The 16,091-nt window shown below is 43.6% G+C and overlaps 2 protein-coding genes across 2 annotated transcripts in view; one reads left to right on the plus strand and one right to left on the minus strand.

Annotated features, from left to right (window-relative positions):
- Positions 1-475: 475 nt before the first annotated feature.
- Positions 476-3,641, plus strand: cfap90 (cilia and flagella associated protein 90). Its single transcript, XM_070983995.1, has 3 exons — positions 476-592; positions 954-1,070; positions 3,462-3,641. The coding sequence occupies exons 1-3, from the start codon at positions 476-478 to the stop codon at positions 3,639-3,641; spliced, it is 414 nt and encodes a 137-aa protein (XP_070840096.1).
- A 1,360-nt stretch (positions 3,642-5,001) lies between these two features.
- Positions 5,002-16,091, minus strand: part of adcy2b (adenylate cyclase 2b (brain)) — a 43,625-nt gene continuing 32,535 nt past the window's right edge. Inside the window, exons 17-25 of the mRNA XM_070984359.1 lie at positions 15,522-15,647; positions 13,446-13,630; positions 12,271-12,355; positions 10,110-10,268; positions 9,099-9,245; positions 8,826-8,933; positions 7,551-7,665; positions 6,001-6,125; positions 5,002-5,919 (exon numbers count right to left, since the gene is read on the minus strand). Of these exons, the coding sequence (XP_070840460.1) occupies positions 5,767-5,919; positions 6,001-6,125; positions 7,551-7,665; positions 8,826-8,933; positions 9,099-9,245; positions 10,110-10,268; positions 12,271-12,355; positions 13,446-13,630; positions 15,522-15,647 (1,203 nt within the window). The 3' untranslated portion in view covers positions 5,002-5,766. The remainder of the gene's footprint in view (positions 5,920-6,000; positions 6,126-7,550; positions 7,666-8,825; positions 8,934-9,098; positions 9,246-10,109; positions 10,269-12,270; positions 12,356-13,445; positions 13,631-15,521; positions 15,648-16,091) is intronic.

The raw sequence follows: 16,091 nt of genomic DNA on the forward strand, positions 1-16,091 counted from the left end.
GATTTCACATAAAGTTACATACTAAAGTGTGGCTTTCAGCTAAATCATTGAAATTTGATTATTTAAAAAAATAAAAAAGAGCAGACTTTGAAAACATCCCCTGAAATGTATTGTGAGGATTAAAGTGACCAGTAGCAGACTAATGTTCCCATACAGTTTGGCAACGTCTCAATGTGACACACTTATATAATCGAATTTCTTGCAGCAATCATTGGCATTCCGTGTCATACTTGTGTTTAGAGGACTGACTCATATTATACATCCCTAATCAAACACTTTTGAGTTAGCTGACATGTAGCACTTGGAAGCTCTGAAGTACATGAAAAGAAAGAGGTCATGAAGGCAGCACGTCAGGCATGCGCTAGAGCGCATCCGTATCCTAGCAACCACAGACGCCAGCGCGCTGCGTTAACTAGCTGTACGTTCATTTTTCTCCAGTTTTATTACCTTTGCTGAGTGATTTTTAGCCAAGAAGATGGACCTATCACTGGAAACTCAAACCAAACCGCTTTCCACCTTGTCTTCATTCAGTTACATTCCACCACGACGAAAGGAACCAAAAGAAATGTCGTACTTTAATAAAGTCTCAGAGGTAACTTGAAGTGCTAAGATAATCTCACGGCTAATGTAGCTAGCTAGGCAACCAGTTATATGGAAATATTTGTATTCATCATGTTATTGTGACGTACTGCTGATAATATCTGGATGTGAGTTTCAGACAAAGGAAGTAGGTGAGTTTAGTTAATGCTAAAGCTAAATGCCTAATTTATGAAAGGAATGTTCCTGAAATGTTGCTTGGATATAATCGTGTAACTTGAGCCAGCTTTGAGAAGAGATTGCTGCGATTGTTGGCTTTGGTTGCACCTCTACCCCCTGCGCCTTGCCCAAAGTGACACAAAACGATCCCTTTCTGTTTGAGGACAAACACACACTCACTGCGTCTCCTTTGGTAGGTCCCAGAAGTCTCCATGTATGACCAAGTGTTCCACCAGGCCGAGGGTTATGACATGAGACTGCGGCGAGATGACAGAAAACACTATAAAGGAAGAGGACTAGACATAAACAAAGAGGTAATGACCACAATTGACTGTTTTAGTCTTGAACGTCTCAATTTAAAAACGGTTTTAGCTTGCTGATGAGCTCAAACTTGAGTTCAGTTAATCTGAAGAGTATTTAAGGGAGCCTCAGCAAGATATTGGACTTCATGAACCAGACAGCTCAGTAATCCATATTCTGTACTGGATGTTATTTCATCCCCTGATTGATTGATTGTTGTGTAGCATCTAAAAACAAGATAAAAAGTCTGATCATAGATGAAGTCTATAATAGACCAACATAAAAACAAAAATGACTAGTTTTATTTATTTGATAAATTTAGCTACTTCTTCTTCACCAAATCACTAAATTCTACAGTGAAAGAGGCCATCTCAGCCCTAAAGCTGCTACACATGTTCAACTTCTCACTCACAGGGCAGCTGCATCAGAGCTGATCCTCTTGTCACAAACTGGATAATGTGACCAAAGGGTCAAACTTAATATTGCTACTTATAGTGATTTCATTGTTAAATTCCGACCTACTGAAATCCATGGACACAGACATGTAACTCACAAACTACAAATCCTTCCATGACTTACTGTTGAATCAATGGTACTGTGCTGAGAGGGATGGCTTTCCACTAACTGTACTACTTTTATCCCATTTTTATGTACTGGAGTCCGGATCATTAGGTTTTATTAGGCATAGCGATCTTCATGAAAGCTTGCTTTACATGTTCAGTGCTCATGAGTTCACCACAAGCTCAGTTGTTTTACAGCAAGATGCAATGAAGAACTAATGTAATGAACGGCCAAATGAATGCAGTACAGTGTTTTACTTGACGGCCATGGATATTGCCTTATGGCACCTCCGCACCACAGATCAGTGTACATTATACACATCTTATCTAGGTGATATTGACACTGTGACTGTTGCAGTGGTCCATAGACGGGAAATGTCAGTATATTGTAAAAATGAATTCTCAAAGAGCATACACTTCAAAATGTGCCATTTTTCTAAGTCTGTTAACATTCCTTTACCATGTGGTGGCTCACATATAGCTCTACGTTTTCTGACACTTGTTTATGGCTCCTGTTTGAAGCCTTTTCATCCCCACAGAGTAATTATTCATGTCAAGAAAAGTAGCTCACAGTGAGTTTCTGGGTCACTGAAAGCAGAGAGGGGGGTGAACAAAGCAGCCACACACACTGCTGAGCTTGTAATTACAGTTAGTTGAGTGGTTGGCTGACAGCTTCCTGCTGAATTAGGACATTTCTGTTGAGGAATTCACATTTGAATATGAATTAAAGAAACTATTTATTGTATAAACTATTCAGAGGATAATGGTGGTGTGTTAGTTTTTTGTTCCAGTTTCCACCAAGGCTTATGCAAATATGAACCCAGCAGTGAATCTGCCGCAGCCAGAAGCAGGTAGTGACTGTTCTGCAGATAGTCGGCCTGACCTTCCGGAAGTCAGAGGCTCCCAGTGTTCACAAATCTGTAGAAAAAGCTCACACTGAGACTCACTGCTGCCCTGGATAATCCTGAGCAACACATGTACTTCAGTTTTTCATAATATGACACTATGGTGGAGCTAATAGCTTCATTTGTTTGGACTATTTTCAATCCTGCTGGTCTTGCATCCTGTTACAAGTCGTGGCAGTGAGGAGGCAAAAAGAATCTTAAGGCAGAAAAGGAGAAACAATCATCTCTTCATCTCAGTTCTGGCAGAGAGCATGTACTTTTGCTTCAGCTGCAATGATCATAGCTTTCTAAAATCAGGGTCTTCTGCAGCTGTGTACCACCCCTCCCCTTCAATGCTAAAATGCTTTCATTGGGCACATTTTGGAGCTAAAAATAGCTCAATGAATGAGTATGACAGCATGTGTAAACATCAAATGGTTTATAAAACTTTCTGAGGATGAACACAGTTAAAACAGGCATGTACTCGAGGGGGTACGTCAGCAGTTACCAGGGGGCACCTGTAAAGATTCGACTAATTGGGAAAGGTGACATTTGATTTAAAAAATGACAGATTGCTGAATTATTGAAGGTTTTGACTTTCCCCCTAAGGCTATAGCTAATTAAAGTTAATAATTAAAGCCAAAATTGAATATTGATTGGTGTAGTATACCATGAATGGAATGTCTTAGCAATGAGCAAAGGTTGTGTTTGTGGAGCTGAAGAAAGTCTTCAATACCTTCTTCAATACCTGAACCCCAGAGCTGACACCCCGAACTGGAATGCAGCCATCATTAATGTCATTATTAACATCAGTGCTTTTTCCTGCATGTCAAAAAGTCTCCTGGGAAAAAGATCTATTGCATATTTTCCCCAGATCGATCAGCACAAACACAGGATAATGGATAGTCTCTCTTTCCTTTTTTAAAAACTGACTCTGCCCTCTTCTTCTGCTCAACGTCAGGAGAAGTCCCGAACGGTTCCCGTGCGCTCCTCTTCAGAATATGGCCGTCGCCCTGTACCCATCCTCTACCAGCCGGGCCGGCAGTACGCACGTGTGGCTTGTATAAAAGCTGAATTTTTCATGAAAAATGGGATCATCTGGAATGTGGAAGAAGGGTATGGATCAGTGGCCCCCATCTGAAAGCCTCAAGTTTCACAGCATTTACTAATAAACCAGTGTTGTAGTTTAAATTTCAATTTACTTGATAGGTCTAGATCATGTAATCTGATGGCATTTAATTATGGTGTTTTACTGTAGTATATGCTGGTAATTAGCAAGACAAATACAGTTCGTCTCAGTGCAGTATTATCTGTCAAAAGACCAGAAAGAATAATTCAGACGATATGAAGACAGTGACATTTCCCTCAAAGCTCAGACTATATTTTCTACTTTGAGGCTGAAATCGCTCCATCAGTGTGAGCGTCACTTAAAGGCTCAGGTGGTGCTGTCTGTAAGTCAAAAACTGTCTGCCAGTTATTGCAGCTCAGTATTGCACATGATATCAAAGATCAGAGTGTCGGTGTTCAGACTCCTTCCCTCTGTATAATGCTTGTTTTTATTAACACAGAGTGCCCTGGATGACGGGCACAATGGGACTTCTTAAACTGGGAGGATTTCTCTATCGAGCATGCCGCTTAATACAGAAAGAGGGACTAAAATTCTTTTATATAAACTGCATCCCTTCAACCAAACCCACACTGAGCACACTCATATTTCCCCTCTGTTTTCTCTGGTGCACTTCATGTGTTCCCCTCACCTTATGTAAACACAGTTCTTTTTGTGCATCACTAACCTCTTTGATTTGCAACTTCTTGGATTATTTTTGAGAATACATTCTGAACCCACGCAACTGAGACCAACCTCCCACATAATGGGATGTTTTTGAGCGCAGACATCTCTCATTTGCTGCTGCCTTTGTACTCTGGTAGGAATAGGCCTTTTATTGGGAGAAATAATGCAGTATTTGAATCTGTTTGGTGTTAAGAGGTGCAGTGTTTGTTTGGGAGGATTCGGAGCTAATACGCAAGGTGGTATTTAGGAAGCAGAAAGAGAAAAATAGCTGAGTAAAATGAAACTCTTGTCATACAAGTAATTATTTGGTCGCAGAAGCCGTAAGAAAACAATGGTTTCACACCGCAGTCAGCAGACTCATCCTCTCTCTGCTGGGTTTCTGCTTGGTCCTGCAGAAAATGTATGTTATTGCATCAAAGCGCATTTCACCTGAATAGCCTTTATTATGACTGCTGTCTGAGAGAAACTCATTTCTGAATGTTAATAAATATGTCAAAACGTATGTCTGATGTACTCTGATAGCGTTTTGAAATATTAGCAGTGACTCTCCGCCACATCGCAAATAAACTACAATAAATACAGCTGTACCGTCTCTAATCGCTCAAACTATTGATCTTACAAGCCTTTGACTACATTGTGAATGTTAATACTCTGACGAGCTGTTCACTTGTGTTGAGAGCACCAAAAGAAACACACAGAGACACAGGACGTCAGTTTATATACAAATGTTTAATGAATAACAAAAGGATGGCAGTGAACATTAACACACATTGCTGTTGGTTTGGATCCAGGTGGATTATAAAAAAAGAAACCTCTACTTTTCCTCTCGAATCCTGTGCCCGAGTCCACCTCCTCTTCAGTGGGACACAAACGCCGCTCTAAAGCTATAAATACAATTCACAGGTTTTTGGCAAACTACCCATCACACTAGCGATTTGTTGGCGTCGACTGCTCTATATGACAATAAACTATTGTAACATCCATTTAGAATAAAATGGAACGAACCGGCTCACAGTCCCAACCAGGCAGATATTCAAAAAAAAAGCACGACAGGCAGCTCAGTTTGCTCAAGTGTAAGGCTCTGAAGCACTGCAACACTGGCGTGGTTAATTAGCTCCACACCACTACTGTTGTACAGAAGGGTGACTGCAGTCCTTGAGAGCTGCACTAATTTAGCAAACCTCTCTTTAGTCAGGCACTCCTTTAGACAGTGAAGAGACTCCTCGGAGCAAAGTCCTTGTTACACTTGAGATGTGGAAACCATCTGATGTGCAGCGTTGAAGGGCGGCGCGCCTCGGCCCTGCTCTACATTGTGTTGCTAAGGACAAAACTGCTTCTCGACAATTGTCTAGCCGTTGCGCTGCTGGCTTCTGGTAATGGGTTTTAGTTACGGAGCATGACAAATCACTTCTACGGCCACTTTGCGCGTGCGATTGTGTTCTCGAGCCTCATTTGTTCGGTGAGTGTGGCGAGCTCATGGCATCACAGTCCCTTGTGACAGAGATCGGCTCATCTCCGTGTGAACAAAGTAGGTCTTCAGCTCTCCTTTGCCCTTCACGTTGATGATGCCACGACATGAACACATGTACCCGAGTGTGGATAAGATCCGATTTGTCTCCTCTGTTACCTGTACGGAAAGAAGCAAACATGATTAGAGTAAGAAGATCACACTGGAAGACACACACTGTGTTTTTGGGAGACTTCCCACCTGTATTTTTCCCAGCACCCCAGTGGTCTCCATCCTACTGGCCACGTTCACACTGTTTCCCCAGATGTCATACTGAGGTTTCTGGGCTCCGATGACCCCTGCGATCACTGGCCCATGGTTTATCCCTTGAAAAAAAAACAAACAAACCACCAAATCACAAATAACATGAATCACACATCATCAGCTTTAAGTTTTACTCCATCCATCCATCCATCCATCCATCCATTATCTTCCGCTTATCCGGGGCCGGGTTGCGGGGGGAGCAGTCTGAGCAGGGACGCCCAGACTTCCCTCTCCCCGGACACTTCCTCCAACTCTTCCGGGGGGATCCCGAGGCGTTCCCAGGCCAGCCGAGTGACGTAGTCACCCCAGCGTGTCCTGGGTCTTCCCCGGGGCCTCCTCCCGGTGGGACATGCCTGGAACACCTCCCTAGGGAGGCGTCCAGGGGGCATCCGATAGAGATGCCCGAGCCACCTCAGCTGACTCCTCTCGATGCGGAGGAGCAGCGACTCTACTCTGAGCTCCTCCCGGGTGACAGAGCTCCTCACCCTATCTCTAAGGGAGCGCTCCGCCACCCTGCGGAGGAAACTCATTTCAGCCGCTTGTATCCGGGACCTCGTTCTTTCGGTCATGACCCAAAGTTCATGACCATAGGTGAGGGTAGGAACGTAGATTGACCGGTAAATCGAGAGCTTCGCCTTTCGGCTCAGCTCCTTCTTTACCACGACAGACCGATACAGCGACCGCATTACTGCAGCCGCTGCACCGATCCGCCTGTCAATCTCACGTTCCATCCTTCCCTCACTCGTGAACAGGATCCCAAGATACTTAAACTCCTCCACTTGAGGCAGGAACTCTCCTCCAACCTGAAGGGAGCAAGCCACCTTTTTCCGGTCGAGAACCATGGCCTCGGACTTGGAGGTGCTAACTCTCATCCCAGCTGCTTCACACTCGGCTGCGAACCGCCCCAGCGCATGCTGAAGGTCCTGGCTCGAGGAAGCCAACAAGACAACATCATCCGCGAAAAGCAGAGACGAAATCTGCCGGCCCCCGAACCGAACCCCCTCCGGCCCCTGGCTGCGCCTAGAAATCCTGTCCATAAAAATGATGAACAGAACCGGTGACATAGGGCAGCCCTGCCGGAGTCCAACATGCACTGGGAACAGGTCCGACTTACTGCCGGTAATGCGGACCAAGCTCCTGCTCCGGTTGTACAGGGACTGTACAGCCCTCAACAGAGGGCCTCCAACCCCATACTCCCGGAGCACCTCCCACAGAATGACGCGAGGGACACGGTCGAATGCCTTCTCCAAGTCCACGAAGCACATGTGGACTGTTTGGGCAAACTCCCATGAACCCTCAAGCACCCTGTGGAGGGTATAGAGCTGGTCCAGTGTTCCACGGCCAGGACGAAAACCGCATTGTTCCTCTTGAATCCGGGGTTCGACTATCGGCCGGATTCTCCTCTCCAGTACCCTGGAATAGACTTTACCAGGGAGTTTTACTCTTGGAAAAAAATATTTTAACCTGTGAAAAAAATGTCCTCTCACCAATCCTGAGTCTGAAGTCGTTGAAGGAGTGTTTGTTGATGACATCCAGCTTCCCCACGAGAGCGAAGGCAAACTCCACCATGGTGCCAATGTGCATGTACTGTCTGTCATGCTCCTGAAGGGAATGCAGAGGGGGAGAAGAGAAGTTCAAGGTGCTGTCCGCCCCATGTTCAGACCTCAATGTGCCATTGTCAAATTAACATCGTAACTGGGGATGACTGTAAACACATAAGACCACGATCACCACGTGTGGCAATCTCAGTTTCATGCATCATGCACCCAGTCATGGTTTAGCAACCCTAATAGACCTTGACAGACCTGTCAAGCCTTGAATTTCTCAGCATGTTGAAGCGGTGTGCTCTGGACGCTAGAGAGAGTGACACTCAGCATTTTAAGAGTTTGGAGGATGGTGAATTTTTGTAATCACCTTTCCAAAGCCAAAGCCAGGAATGACACATTCATTGTGTGGGAGCCAGATGCTATCAGCTAATGTTAGCGGTCCTGTCCTGCTCTTTATTGGATTTGGGCAAGTTTGCACTCAGCCCAACTCGTTATATGAGAGTGTTGCGTTTCCCAAACTCATAAAAACCATTCCTCTAATGACAGTGATGCACGCCGTTTTAGAATATTGATTAGCTAGATGTAGCTATAGCTAATAAATGGACGATTAGAATGACTGCGCTAGGTGTTCTATGCGATGTTCAGCTCGACAGGATTAGCAACAGTAACTAAGGGGGTGGGGTTTAGTCAAGAAAGCAGATTCCCGACAATCAAGGACATATCTTTATCAAAACAATCTGCTGTCACATGAGTGATGATCTCATTTGCTTCCACTGATGCATTCAAACGATCGTAGTAATGAATCACTGACATGTGAGCGTTATGTGTGACACATTTTAAGGAGCAACCCACACAAAGCTTCCAAATGTATTTAGACAGCGAATAAAACTTTGATGCTTAAGCTTCGTCCGGCTTTGTGATCATGAATTAAAAATGACAAGTTGATTGAAGATGAGCTCCGGCTGCCAAAACAGTTTCAGTGCTCTGAAATGAGGCGAAAAGGCCTGTTGTTCTTTGCCTGGTTGTCGATTCCGTGATATTATTAGAACATGAGCTCCAATGGAAGCTGGACAGTTTAACCTTAGTCAGTGGGTCACTTTGCATTCAATGTGGAGGACACATTAAACATCGTGTGGCCATGTCTTCTCGATGCGCAATGTGTTGAGGTCATATGTCTGTGTGTGCACGTGCAGAAGAATGAGTGTAAAAGCGTGCCTGTGTGCACTCCGGCCCCGGTGTCACATTGAGTCCAGTTGCAGCCATGTAGGTGCTACCGATGGTCTTTATCTTCTCCACTCCACTGAACTTAGGCTTGGACAGCAGCTGAGGACACATGGAGAATACAGAGCGTCACCAAACACACACACAGGAGCAGGACATACTGGCACATTAGCCTGCTACATTAGAGCATAACCATCCTGTGTGACTGCTTCTGCTTTTTTCTCACATTGTCAGACAGCCGGGATTATCAGCGTGAGGGGAGTTTACCTCATCAAAGTCTGCTATGATCTCGTTGAGAAGACGGAGGCACTCCAGTCCTTCCTTATTGACATCAGACTCGGTATAAAACTCTTTGAAGTCGGGGATGGAGGCGAACATCACACACACCGACTCATATGACTGATGATAAAGGTCCTGGTAACGAGCACGAGAAAGATAAGAGCTGGATGTGTTGTACTGATGGAGTGCTGGTGAAAGGAGGTTAAAGATGAATGGTCTGTGGTTTCAATGAGCCTCGACCACAGGAAGAAGATCTATGGGCTGCATGCCTAATACTGAACAATGACACTGACTCTTTAAATAAATAAAATGAAACTTTAATCATCTCTGTGAGGACACTGGGTCACTGCAGCAGCAAAATAGTAACAGCATTCATCATGGGAAAGACAGAGAGTAAGACGGATGTAAGAATGGAGGAAATGAGGGAGCAGAGTGCGACCAAAAATGTACAACTCTGGAATGAATTAAGGAATGGAAAGTATGTTACACGACATCAATCCTCAGCATGTACGCATGGGCCACAAGCAACAGCGGCGAAGGGCGAAGTGAGGAAAATGAAAAGAACCTGTGTTTGTTCAATTATACTGAGAGGGAACATGGAACAGTTGAGAAAACAAAAGAATATGCTGACAAAACATGTGAATCAACAGCACATGCAGAGTACACAGATTTCATTTAAACACTTTTTTTTTCTCACGGCCTCTTTCCTCAGGCTGTGAGATTCATCAGTTCATCCTCCACACGTCACCATAAATAATAGTTCATTATACATAAAGTTACTACAGCTTACATTCCGCTGTACAAGCCTGTGTTGTAGAATGATAAATAAATGAACCCTGTGCCATGTTTCGTTGCAGGCATTTAAATGAGAAGGTCAGTAGAACTGCAGCCATTTAGCGCTTAGCTTAGCACAAAGACCCAAGACAGGGGGACACAGCTAGCCTGGTTCTGTCCAAAGGTCTAAAAACTCATGAATTAACACGTATCTTGTTTGTTCACCTCATTTTTCCAGTTGCGTCCCAGGAAGTGTTCGGCGACGTGTGCGGGTAAAACGTTCTCCAGCAGAACCCGGTTGAGGTTCTCCATGGTTTCGATCTCCTCGCACTCCCTCTTGAACTTGTCCCTCCACAGGAAGTCCAACCTACAGTAATATTCATTCTGTTACAGGAGGACACAGAGTAAAGAGACACCTGTGTCATTCACACCCAGCACTCTGCTCCAAAGCCACAGGCCACAGGAGAAGCCGACACCAAAAGAAAAGCAACTGAACAGCTGATAATTTGATTTGAACTGGATTTGGACCGCAGGCTGATCGGAGACGCCAGAAATGTATCCGAGTCCAGTCGTCCTCCAGCTACGGATTATTTGTCCTTGATACGAGAGCGTTTCTTACAGATAGGCCGCATGCATTCAGTTCTAATCATTACCACTAAATGGAAGCCATACAGGATTTCAGGGAAAACATAACCATCTGAAACTAAAGGGCTCGCTTGGTATTCATAGAAAATTAATGCCCAAATGACAACAGTGAAGAAACGCGAGGAGCTCCGCTGTCACTGCTCAAGGAAATGCAGGCAGGAGTGTTTTGCATAAAAGATATCCGCCGCTTTTTTTGAATGTTTTGGTTATTAATGCTTGAAGGGGTTTTAGATCTGCATCCCAGGAGTGTGTCCTACATCAGATAGGGTCCCCTGAACACGTCATCGTTATTATATATTTGAAAGCTGCAGGCTACCTGTGGTCTGGCGCCTACAGTGTGTGTATGGATGCATGTGGGAGTGTTTTCAGCCTCCCGTGGCATATATTTCATGTGTGTAGTTAGCGGTGTGCATGATTTATGTGTGAACTGACTATTTTTCCCGTTGAGATTAAAATATGGTGTCAATTTGGAGCGCTCCAACAGTATAGGCCCATACTGCTCCTGTGCTATAATGTTGATAGCCTGAGGCTGAATTAGAAAGACTTCCAGCCCTCTAAGGATGGTTAGTTCGAACCATTTGTGTATATATAGATATGTGTATGTGCAGTTTGAGCCCTTCCCATGGAGAGAGAAACTCCAGCACCTCAAGGAGTCCAGAAAGTAGGCCAGAGGAAACAAGGCTCGCTCCAGATGCCACTGAGAAACCAGCTAACAAGCCTGTAAATGAGCTTTGCTCCATCGTGCATCTGTTCTTGAGGGATGAATTACAAATGCCTTCGCCTTCCTAACATGCTTTCTCCTCCTTCTTACTAAACGGTTCGAAATGGGCTCATTTGGGTTGACGACAAACATTTTTGCAGGCCAAATTTGTTAATAGCAGATTGTGGACTGGGTGCTCATAGACCTTGTGGCCTCATGTCCGGCACAGATTTGCATGTCTGCATCGAGGGCTCCGGATGACGCCACTTGTGACACCATGTCCAGAGTTATTTAGATGATAATTGATGAAGCATTTCAACTGCACTAATTTATACCCAAACAGCATCCAGAAGGACCCAGCAAGAACCCAATTAATCCTGAAAGACCTTGATAAGAGCGCAGCCTGGAATAAGATATGACAGTAACAAAGAGTTTACCACAGCAAAGTTGTGTTTCCAAAACAAATGCTCCCCTCCCTTCTGGTGATGGTGACCCAGAATCAGAACAACACATGGAGCTGTTTGGACCGACTGTGGCTCTCAGGGGAGCCCCAGTTTCGTGTACAGAGCCTCATGGGGGACTCTTTCTGTCCAGAACATCTGCTTTGAGGTCAGAGCTGATGGATAGTACCCCGAAAAAGATACCACACGCACACCAAATCTGTGTCAGCTGAGACTAGCTTCCATAAGAAGTGAGGGGGGTGGACACAGAGGAGACGAAGGCAGGCGGGCTGACTGCTCCAATGCTAGAAAAATGTTCATCTGAACAAGTATTTTGGTCTGTGAGCACATTGAGCCAAATCCTTGAACGCAGCTCCAAATTCTGTTGTGGAGAGGAGTGATGATTAGCTCAAATCCCCCAAAAAAAAGCCCATCCTCAGGCAGAGATTGTTCAGTAAAACACGTTTCTGTGACAGTGCTGAATGGTCAAATCAAATGGGTACAACTGTAGTGAATGGTGAAGTCAGAACTAATATTGAAAATAGGCTGTAATTAAATGTCTTGGTGTCATCGTGACGGTCAGTTTAAGAAGACTACTGACCTGCCTGGCTAGTACCAGTAGGGTGACGAAGAAGATGAAAAGAGAAACAGAGCCCATCGTCTTCAAATCCTTCAACACTCCTGGTCTGCACACACAAAGAGAGAGAATACAATTATCACAGTGCTGATTATCTGGTGTCAGAGTCCCATGAATAAAACCAAACCTACAATGAACTGATCAGTAACAAATACTGGCTGTGCAGCATCTACTTCGTCACTGCCTGCCTTTAAAAAATCATTTAAAACTGTTTAAAAATAATGGTATGCCTTGGCAAACGATCAGCCATAATGTTTCGTAATTATGATTTGTAAATGGATGTAAACATGAAAAATCACGGGTATGGTCTTTTAGATACTCTCATAGTTGCCTGCCCCTGTTTATTGATGTGCATGCACAGTAAATGGACCATTAAAATTATAAAGGGTGTTGAAAGAATCTCATTTAATACCTATAAGATTCTACTTATGAGATGACTTCTTTTTCTTAATGTTGAGCTGTTCAGGTAGCTCATAGGTTGGTGTGTTTCTGCTTGCTTTTACTGGTGTACATTATTATTATAAACCCAAACTGTAGTGAGACACACACCTCAATGCCTCGCCAAAATATCTTCCAAGTTGATGAAGATTAAACTGATGCTCGTCAAGAAACAAAAGTGATTTATTCGTCTCTCCTGGTCCATTTCCTTTTCATTTAATACTGCATAACTACTCTTATTTAAACAGTATGTCCCAGCGCTTTGGCAGCAACAACAGCATACTCCTCATGCTAATAAAGTCGGGGTGAGAAAGAGAAACAAAGAGAAATAAGAGATGGAAACTTCACCAGTCTTTGTTAGCGCTCTAAAAATGTTTTGCATAATGGTATTTTTCAACAGTGAGACTCCAGCTGTCAGTCAAATGTAAGAAATGAATTCAGGTCCATCAACACAAAGTGCTGCATCTCATTCTGCCACTCATCGTCCTCCTCAGCTGGTTACACTTGTTCGACAGTCATGTGGGATATTGCTAGCTCAGCAGTACTCCTTCCCTCAAGACCAGGGTCCACTCTCGTGAGTCATTTTAATGGGCTCTGCTGCGCTCAAGAAAGCAGCAGGGTCAGAGGGGACATGCAGCGTTGACCTTAAGTGGTCTTAATAATTGTTTCACTGCTTAGAGTAGAGAGGAGTTTGCAAGTACCTTTCGAGCGTATCGGTGGGGTAAGGAGCTTTGCTAAATTTATCCAGCAGGGTGGCGTGTGTCTGGAGGATGATGACGTTGTAGATCACCACGGCAACGAGCATCACCACCATCTTCAGCTCATAGTTGATCCTCAGGAACACTGAGCACGACACTAGGCCCAGTATACAGCAGTAGATGAAGTACTGGAGACAGAGAGAGAGTCAAAAACGTTTCTCCAGCAGTGAGGCACTGTGCACCCTGATGTGTGAGCTCTTTATGACATTTGTGTCGCACATAATGCATGCTTCAGGCTACAAAAAAAAAAAAAAGGACGGAAATGCAGCTTTTGTGCTGTGTAATATGCTTTCAGGGAGTGCGGCTCTGACAGTGGTGAATCAGACAGCATACTGTGTCGTTAAGATGCAAGAACAGAACTAAAGGTTGCATACTGCCATGAGAATTTATCAATATTCTTATACAACACATTTTGTTTATGTAACCAACCAATGACACAGAAGGAGGATTCTGTAAGACAATGTTTAGTATGACCCAGATTCCGAAAAAGTTTGGACGCAGTGTGCAACTTAAATAAAACCGAATGCGCTAATTTGCTAATCCTCTTTGACATATGCTCATTGAAAACAGCACGAAGACAATAAACTGAATGTCATACCTCGTCGACTTGATTTTTGCAAATATAGTTGGGACAGGAGCAACAAAAAACTGAGAGAGTTGTGGAATGCTCCAAAAACACCTGTTTGGAACATTCCACAGGTTAACAGGTGTATTGGTAACAGGTGATAGTATCATGATTGATGCCTCGTCCACATGTACACAGTTACTTTTCAGCACATTGCTTTTTCTGTGTGTTTTGGTCTTTGGTCCACATAGAAAGGTTACTAAAAATTGAGTTTTTGGGGAAACTCCTTCCAGGGAAGATATTCAGAGTATTCAGAGAGTGCCCCATTATCTCCTTTGTTTACATGAAGCGATTTTATGAAGTGATGAGGCCAAAATAGTGCTGATGCTAACCTTGCTAACAGGACTTTTTGCATCTTTTACAATGCACTGTTAAACGTACAATTACTATTCAACTTTTACTGGGGAACAGAGGCGTCAGAATGCACCACGAGGTCACTGTTGCATAATCCAACACCCCCACAGCACAGACCACGCCAACATCACTGGCTTTGGACGAGACCTGGTCAGACCTCTGATTGCAGGTAGCCTACTGGTAACAGCTTTTTTTCAGGCTTATGATCAGCCAAGATGGCTCAAGGTTCAGGGTTATATCACCGCCTGTTGGTTTGGCACGCTCTTGACAGTGCTTTAGTTGTGCTTTTGCATTTTCATATGATGAATAAGATTTTTTTAAACAGCGTATGTGAGGACTAGGCATGAGTATGAAAGTTGCATCCTGGCTCAGTCGTTCAAAAGCAAGAATGAAGGCTCATCACTTTGTTGATCGCATAAAGAATATTATTACTATTCTTATTCAGGATCGCAGTTCTTTTGCAAATGATTGCATTCTGGTTTTATGTATGCTTTTACATAATGTGCCACTGTTTTTTTAGAATCTAGAATTTAGAAGAAGGACAATGAATGAAGGCTTTGTGCTCGAAGAAATCCCCAATATAGCTGACAATCTGATCACTGAAATGAATGTCTTGGTTTCTCTGAGTGACCTTTTTCCTCTTGCTTTGCATGAAACTATATTATTGGCGTAACAGACAGGAATCGGGTAAACAGAAGTTTCCTTGTCGAACTGGAAAAAACTGGCCGTCTCTCTGGATTGCTTTTTGTGTTTTTATTGGTAAAGAGACACAGCTGTGGGTCAGTGAGCAGTGAGAGATGGTTCTTCAACAAATGCCTGGCAGCGGGTCTCAATCCTGTGTTCACAACATACATGTGAACCAAATATGTCTACTTAAAGTTAAAAAAGAGAATTACCCTGAATGCTGCGAAGAAAGCTAAATTAGCATGAGCACAAATATCAGATACAGTCAATGTTTTAGATGACTTTGTTGTTGTTATTTACATGGATGACATATGACTAGCTAGTCGCCCTCTTTCCACTTCACCTGTTGCACTTACTGGCAGATAAAACTTGTTTTCTCCTGTGATGTCATCCTGGTAGACCAACAGGCTGTCATTACTTAGATTCACCGATGGTATAGTCAGGGTGTCCTCCATGGATCCTCCAGGATCCTCCACAAAGAACTAGCAAACACAACAAAAGGCAAAAAGTTTTGCATTGAGGTTTTGTCAATGTGGAGAGATAAGCAGAGCTGGATGATAGCTGAGCGCAGCAACACTTCAACTTCCTCTGAAGTCTTTTATCCGTGCCACCTTCTTTTAGCTCTGGTAGTTCCTTTCTTCTTCTTTTCTTTTCTTTTTTATTGGCTGACAACTGATGCAGAATCTGATAATTAGCTATTTTCAAACAAGCTTTCCTCCCGTGTGCTTCACCAGGTGGCACAGCAGCAGGCTGAATAGATAAATGTGTCCTTATAATCAGAGTTAGATGCCTTCATGTGTTAGGAGTATATATATATATATATATATATATATATATATATTTGGGTTCAAATACAAAAACATGAAAAATTTCGTGGTGGTGTGCGTATCCATTGTGTAGTACAGTCACAGTATCGGCACAAGGTC

Source organism: Chaetodon trifascialis, chromosome 17, assembly GCF_039877785.1.
Source record: "Chaetodon trifascialis isolate fChaTrf1 chromosome 17, fChaTrf1.hap1, whole genome shotgun sequence".
In the NCBI taxonomy this organism is placed as follows: Eukaryota; Metazoa; Chordata; class Actinopteri; order Chaetodontiformes; family Chaetodontidae; genus Chaetodon; species Chaetodon trifascialis.

What these genes read in the sequence shown, in the direction of transcription:
- cfap90 (XM_070983995.1), top strand. Translation starts at nt 476, where the DNA reads ATGGACCTATCACTGGAAACTCAAACCAAACCGCTTTCCACCTTGTCT. An exon ending in ACTTTAATAAAGTCTCAGAG is followed by an intron (nt 593 to 953) that starts GTAACTTGAAGT and finishes CTCCTTTGGTAG; the next exon opens with GTCCCAGAAGTCTCCATGTA. An exon ending in GACTAGACATAAACAAAGAG is followed by an intron (nt 1,071 to 3,461) that starts GTAATGACCACA and finishes GCTCAACGTCAG; the next exon opens with GAGAAGTCCCGAACGGTTCC.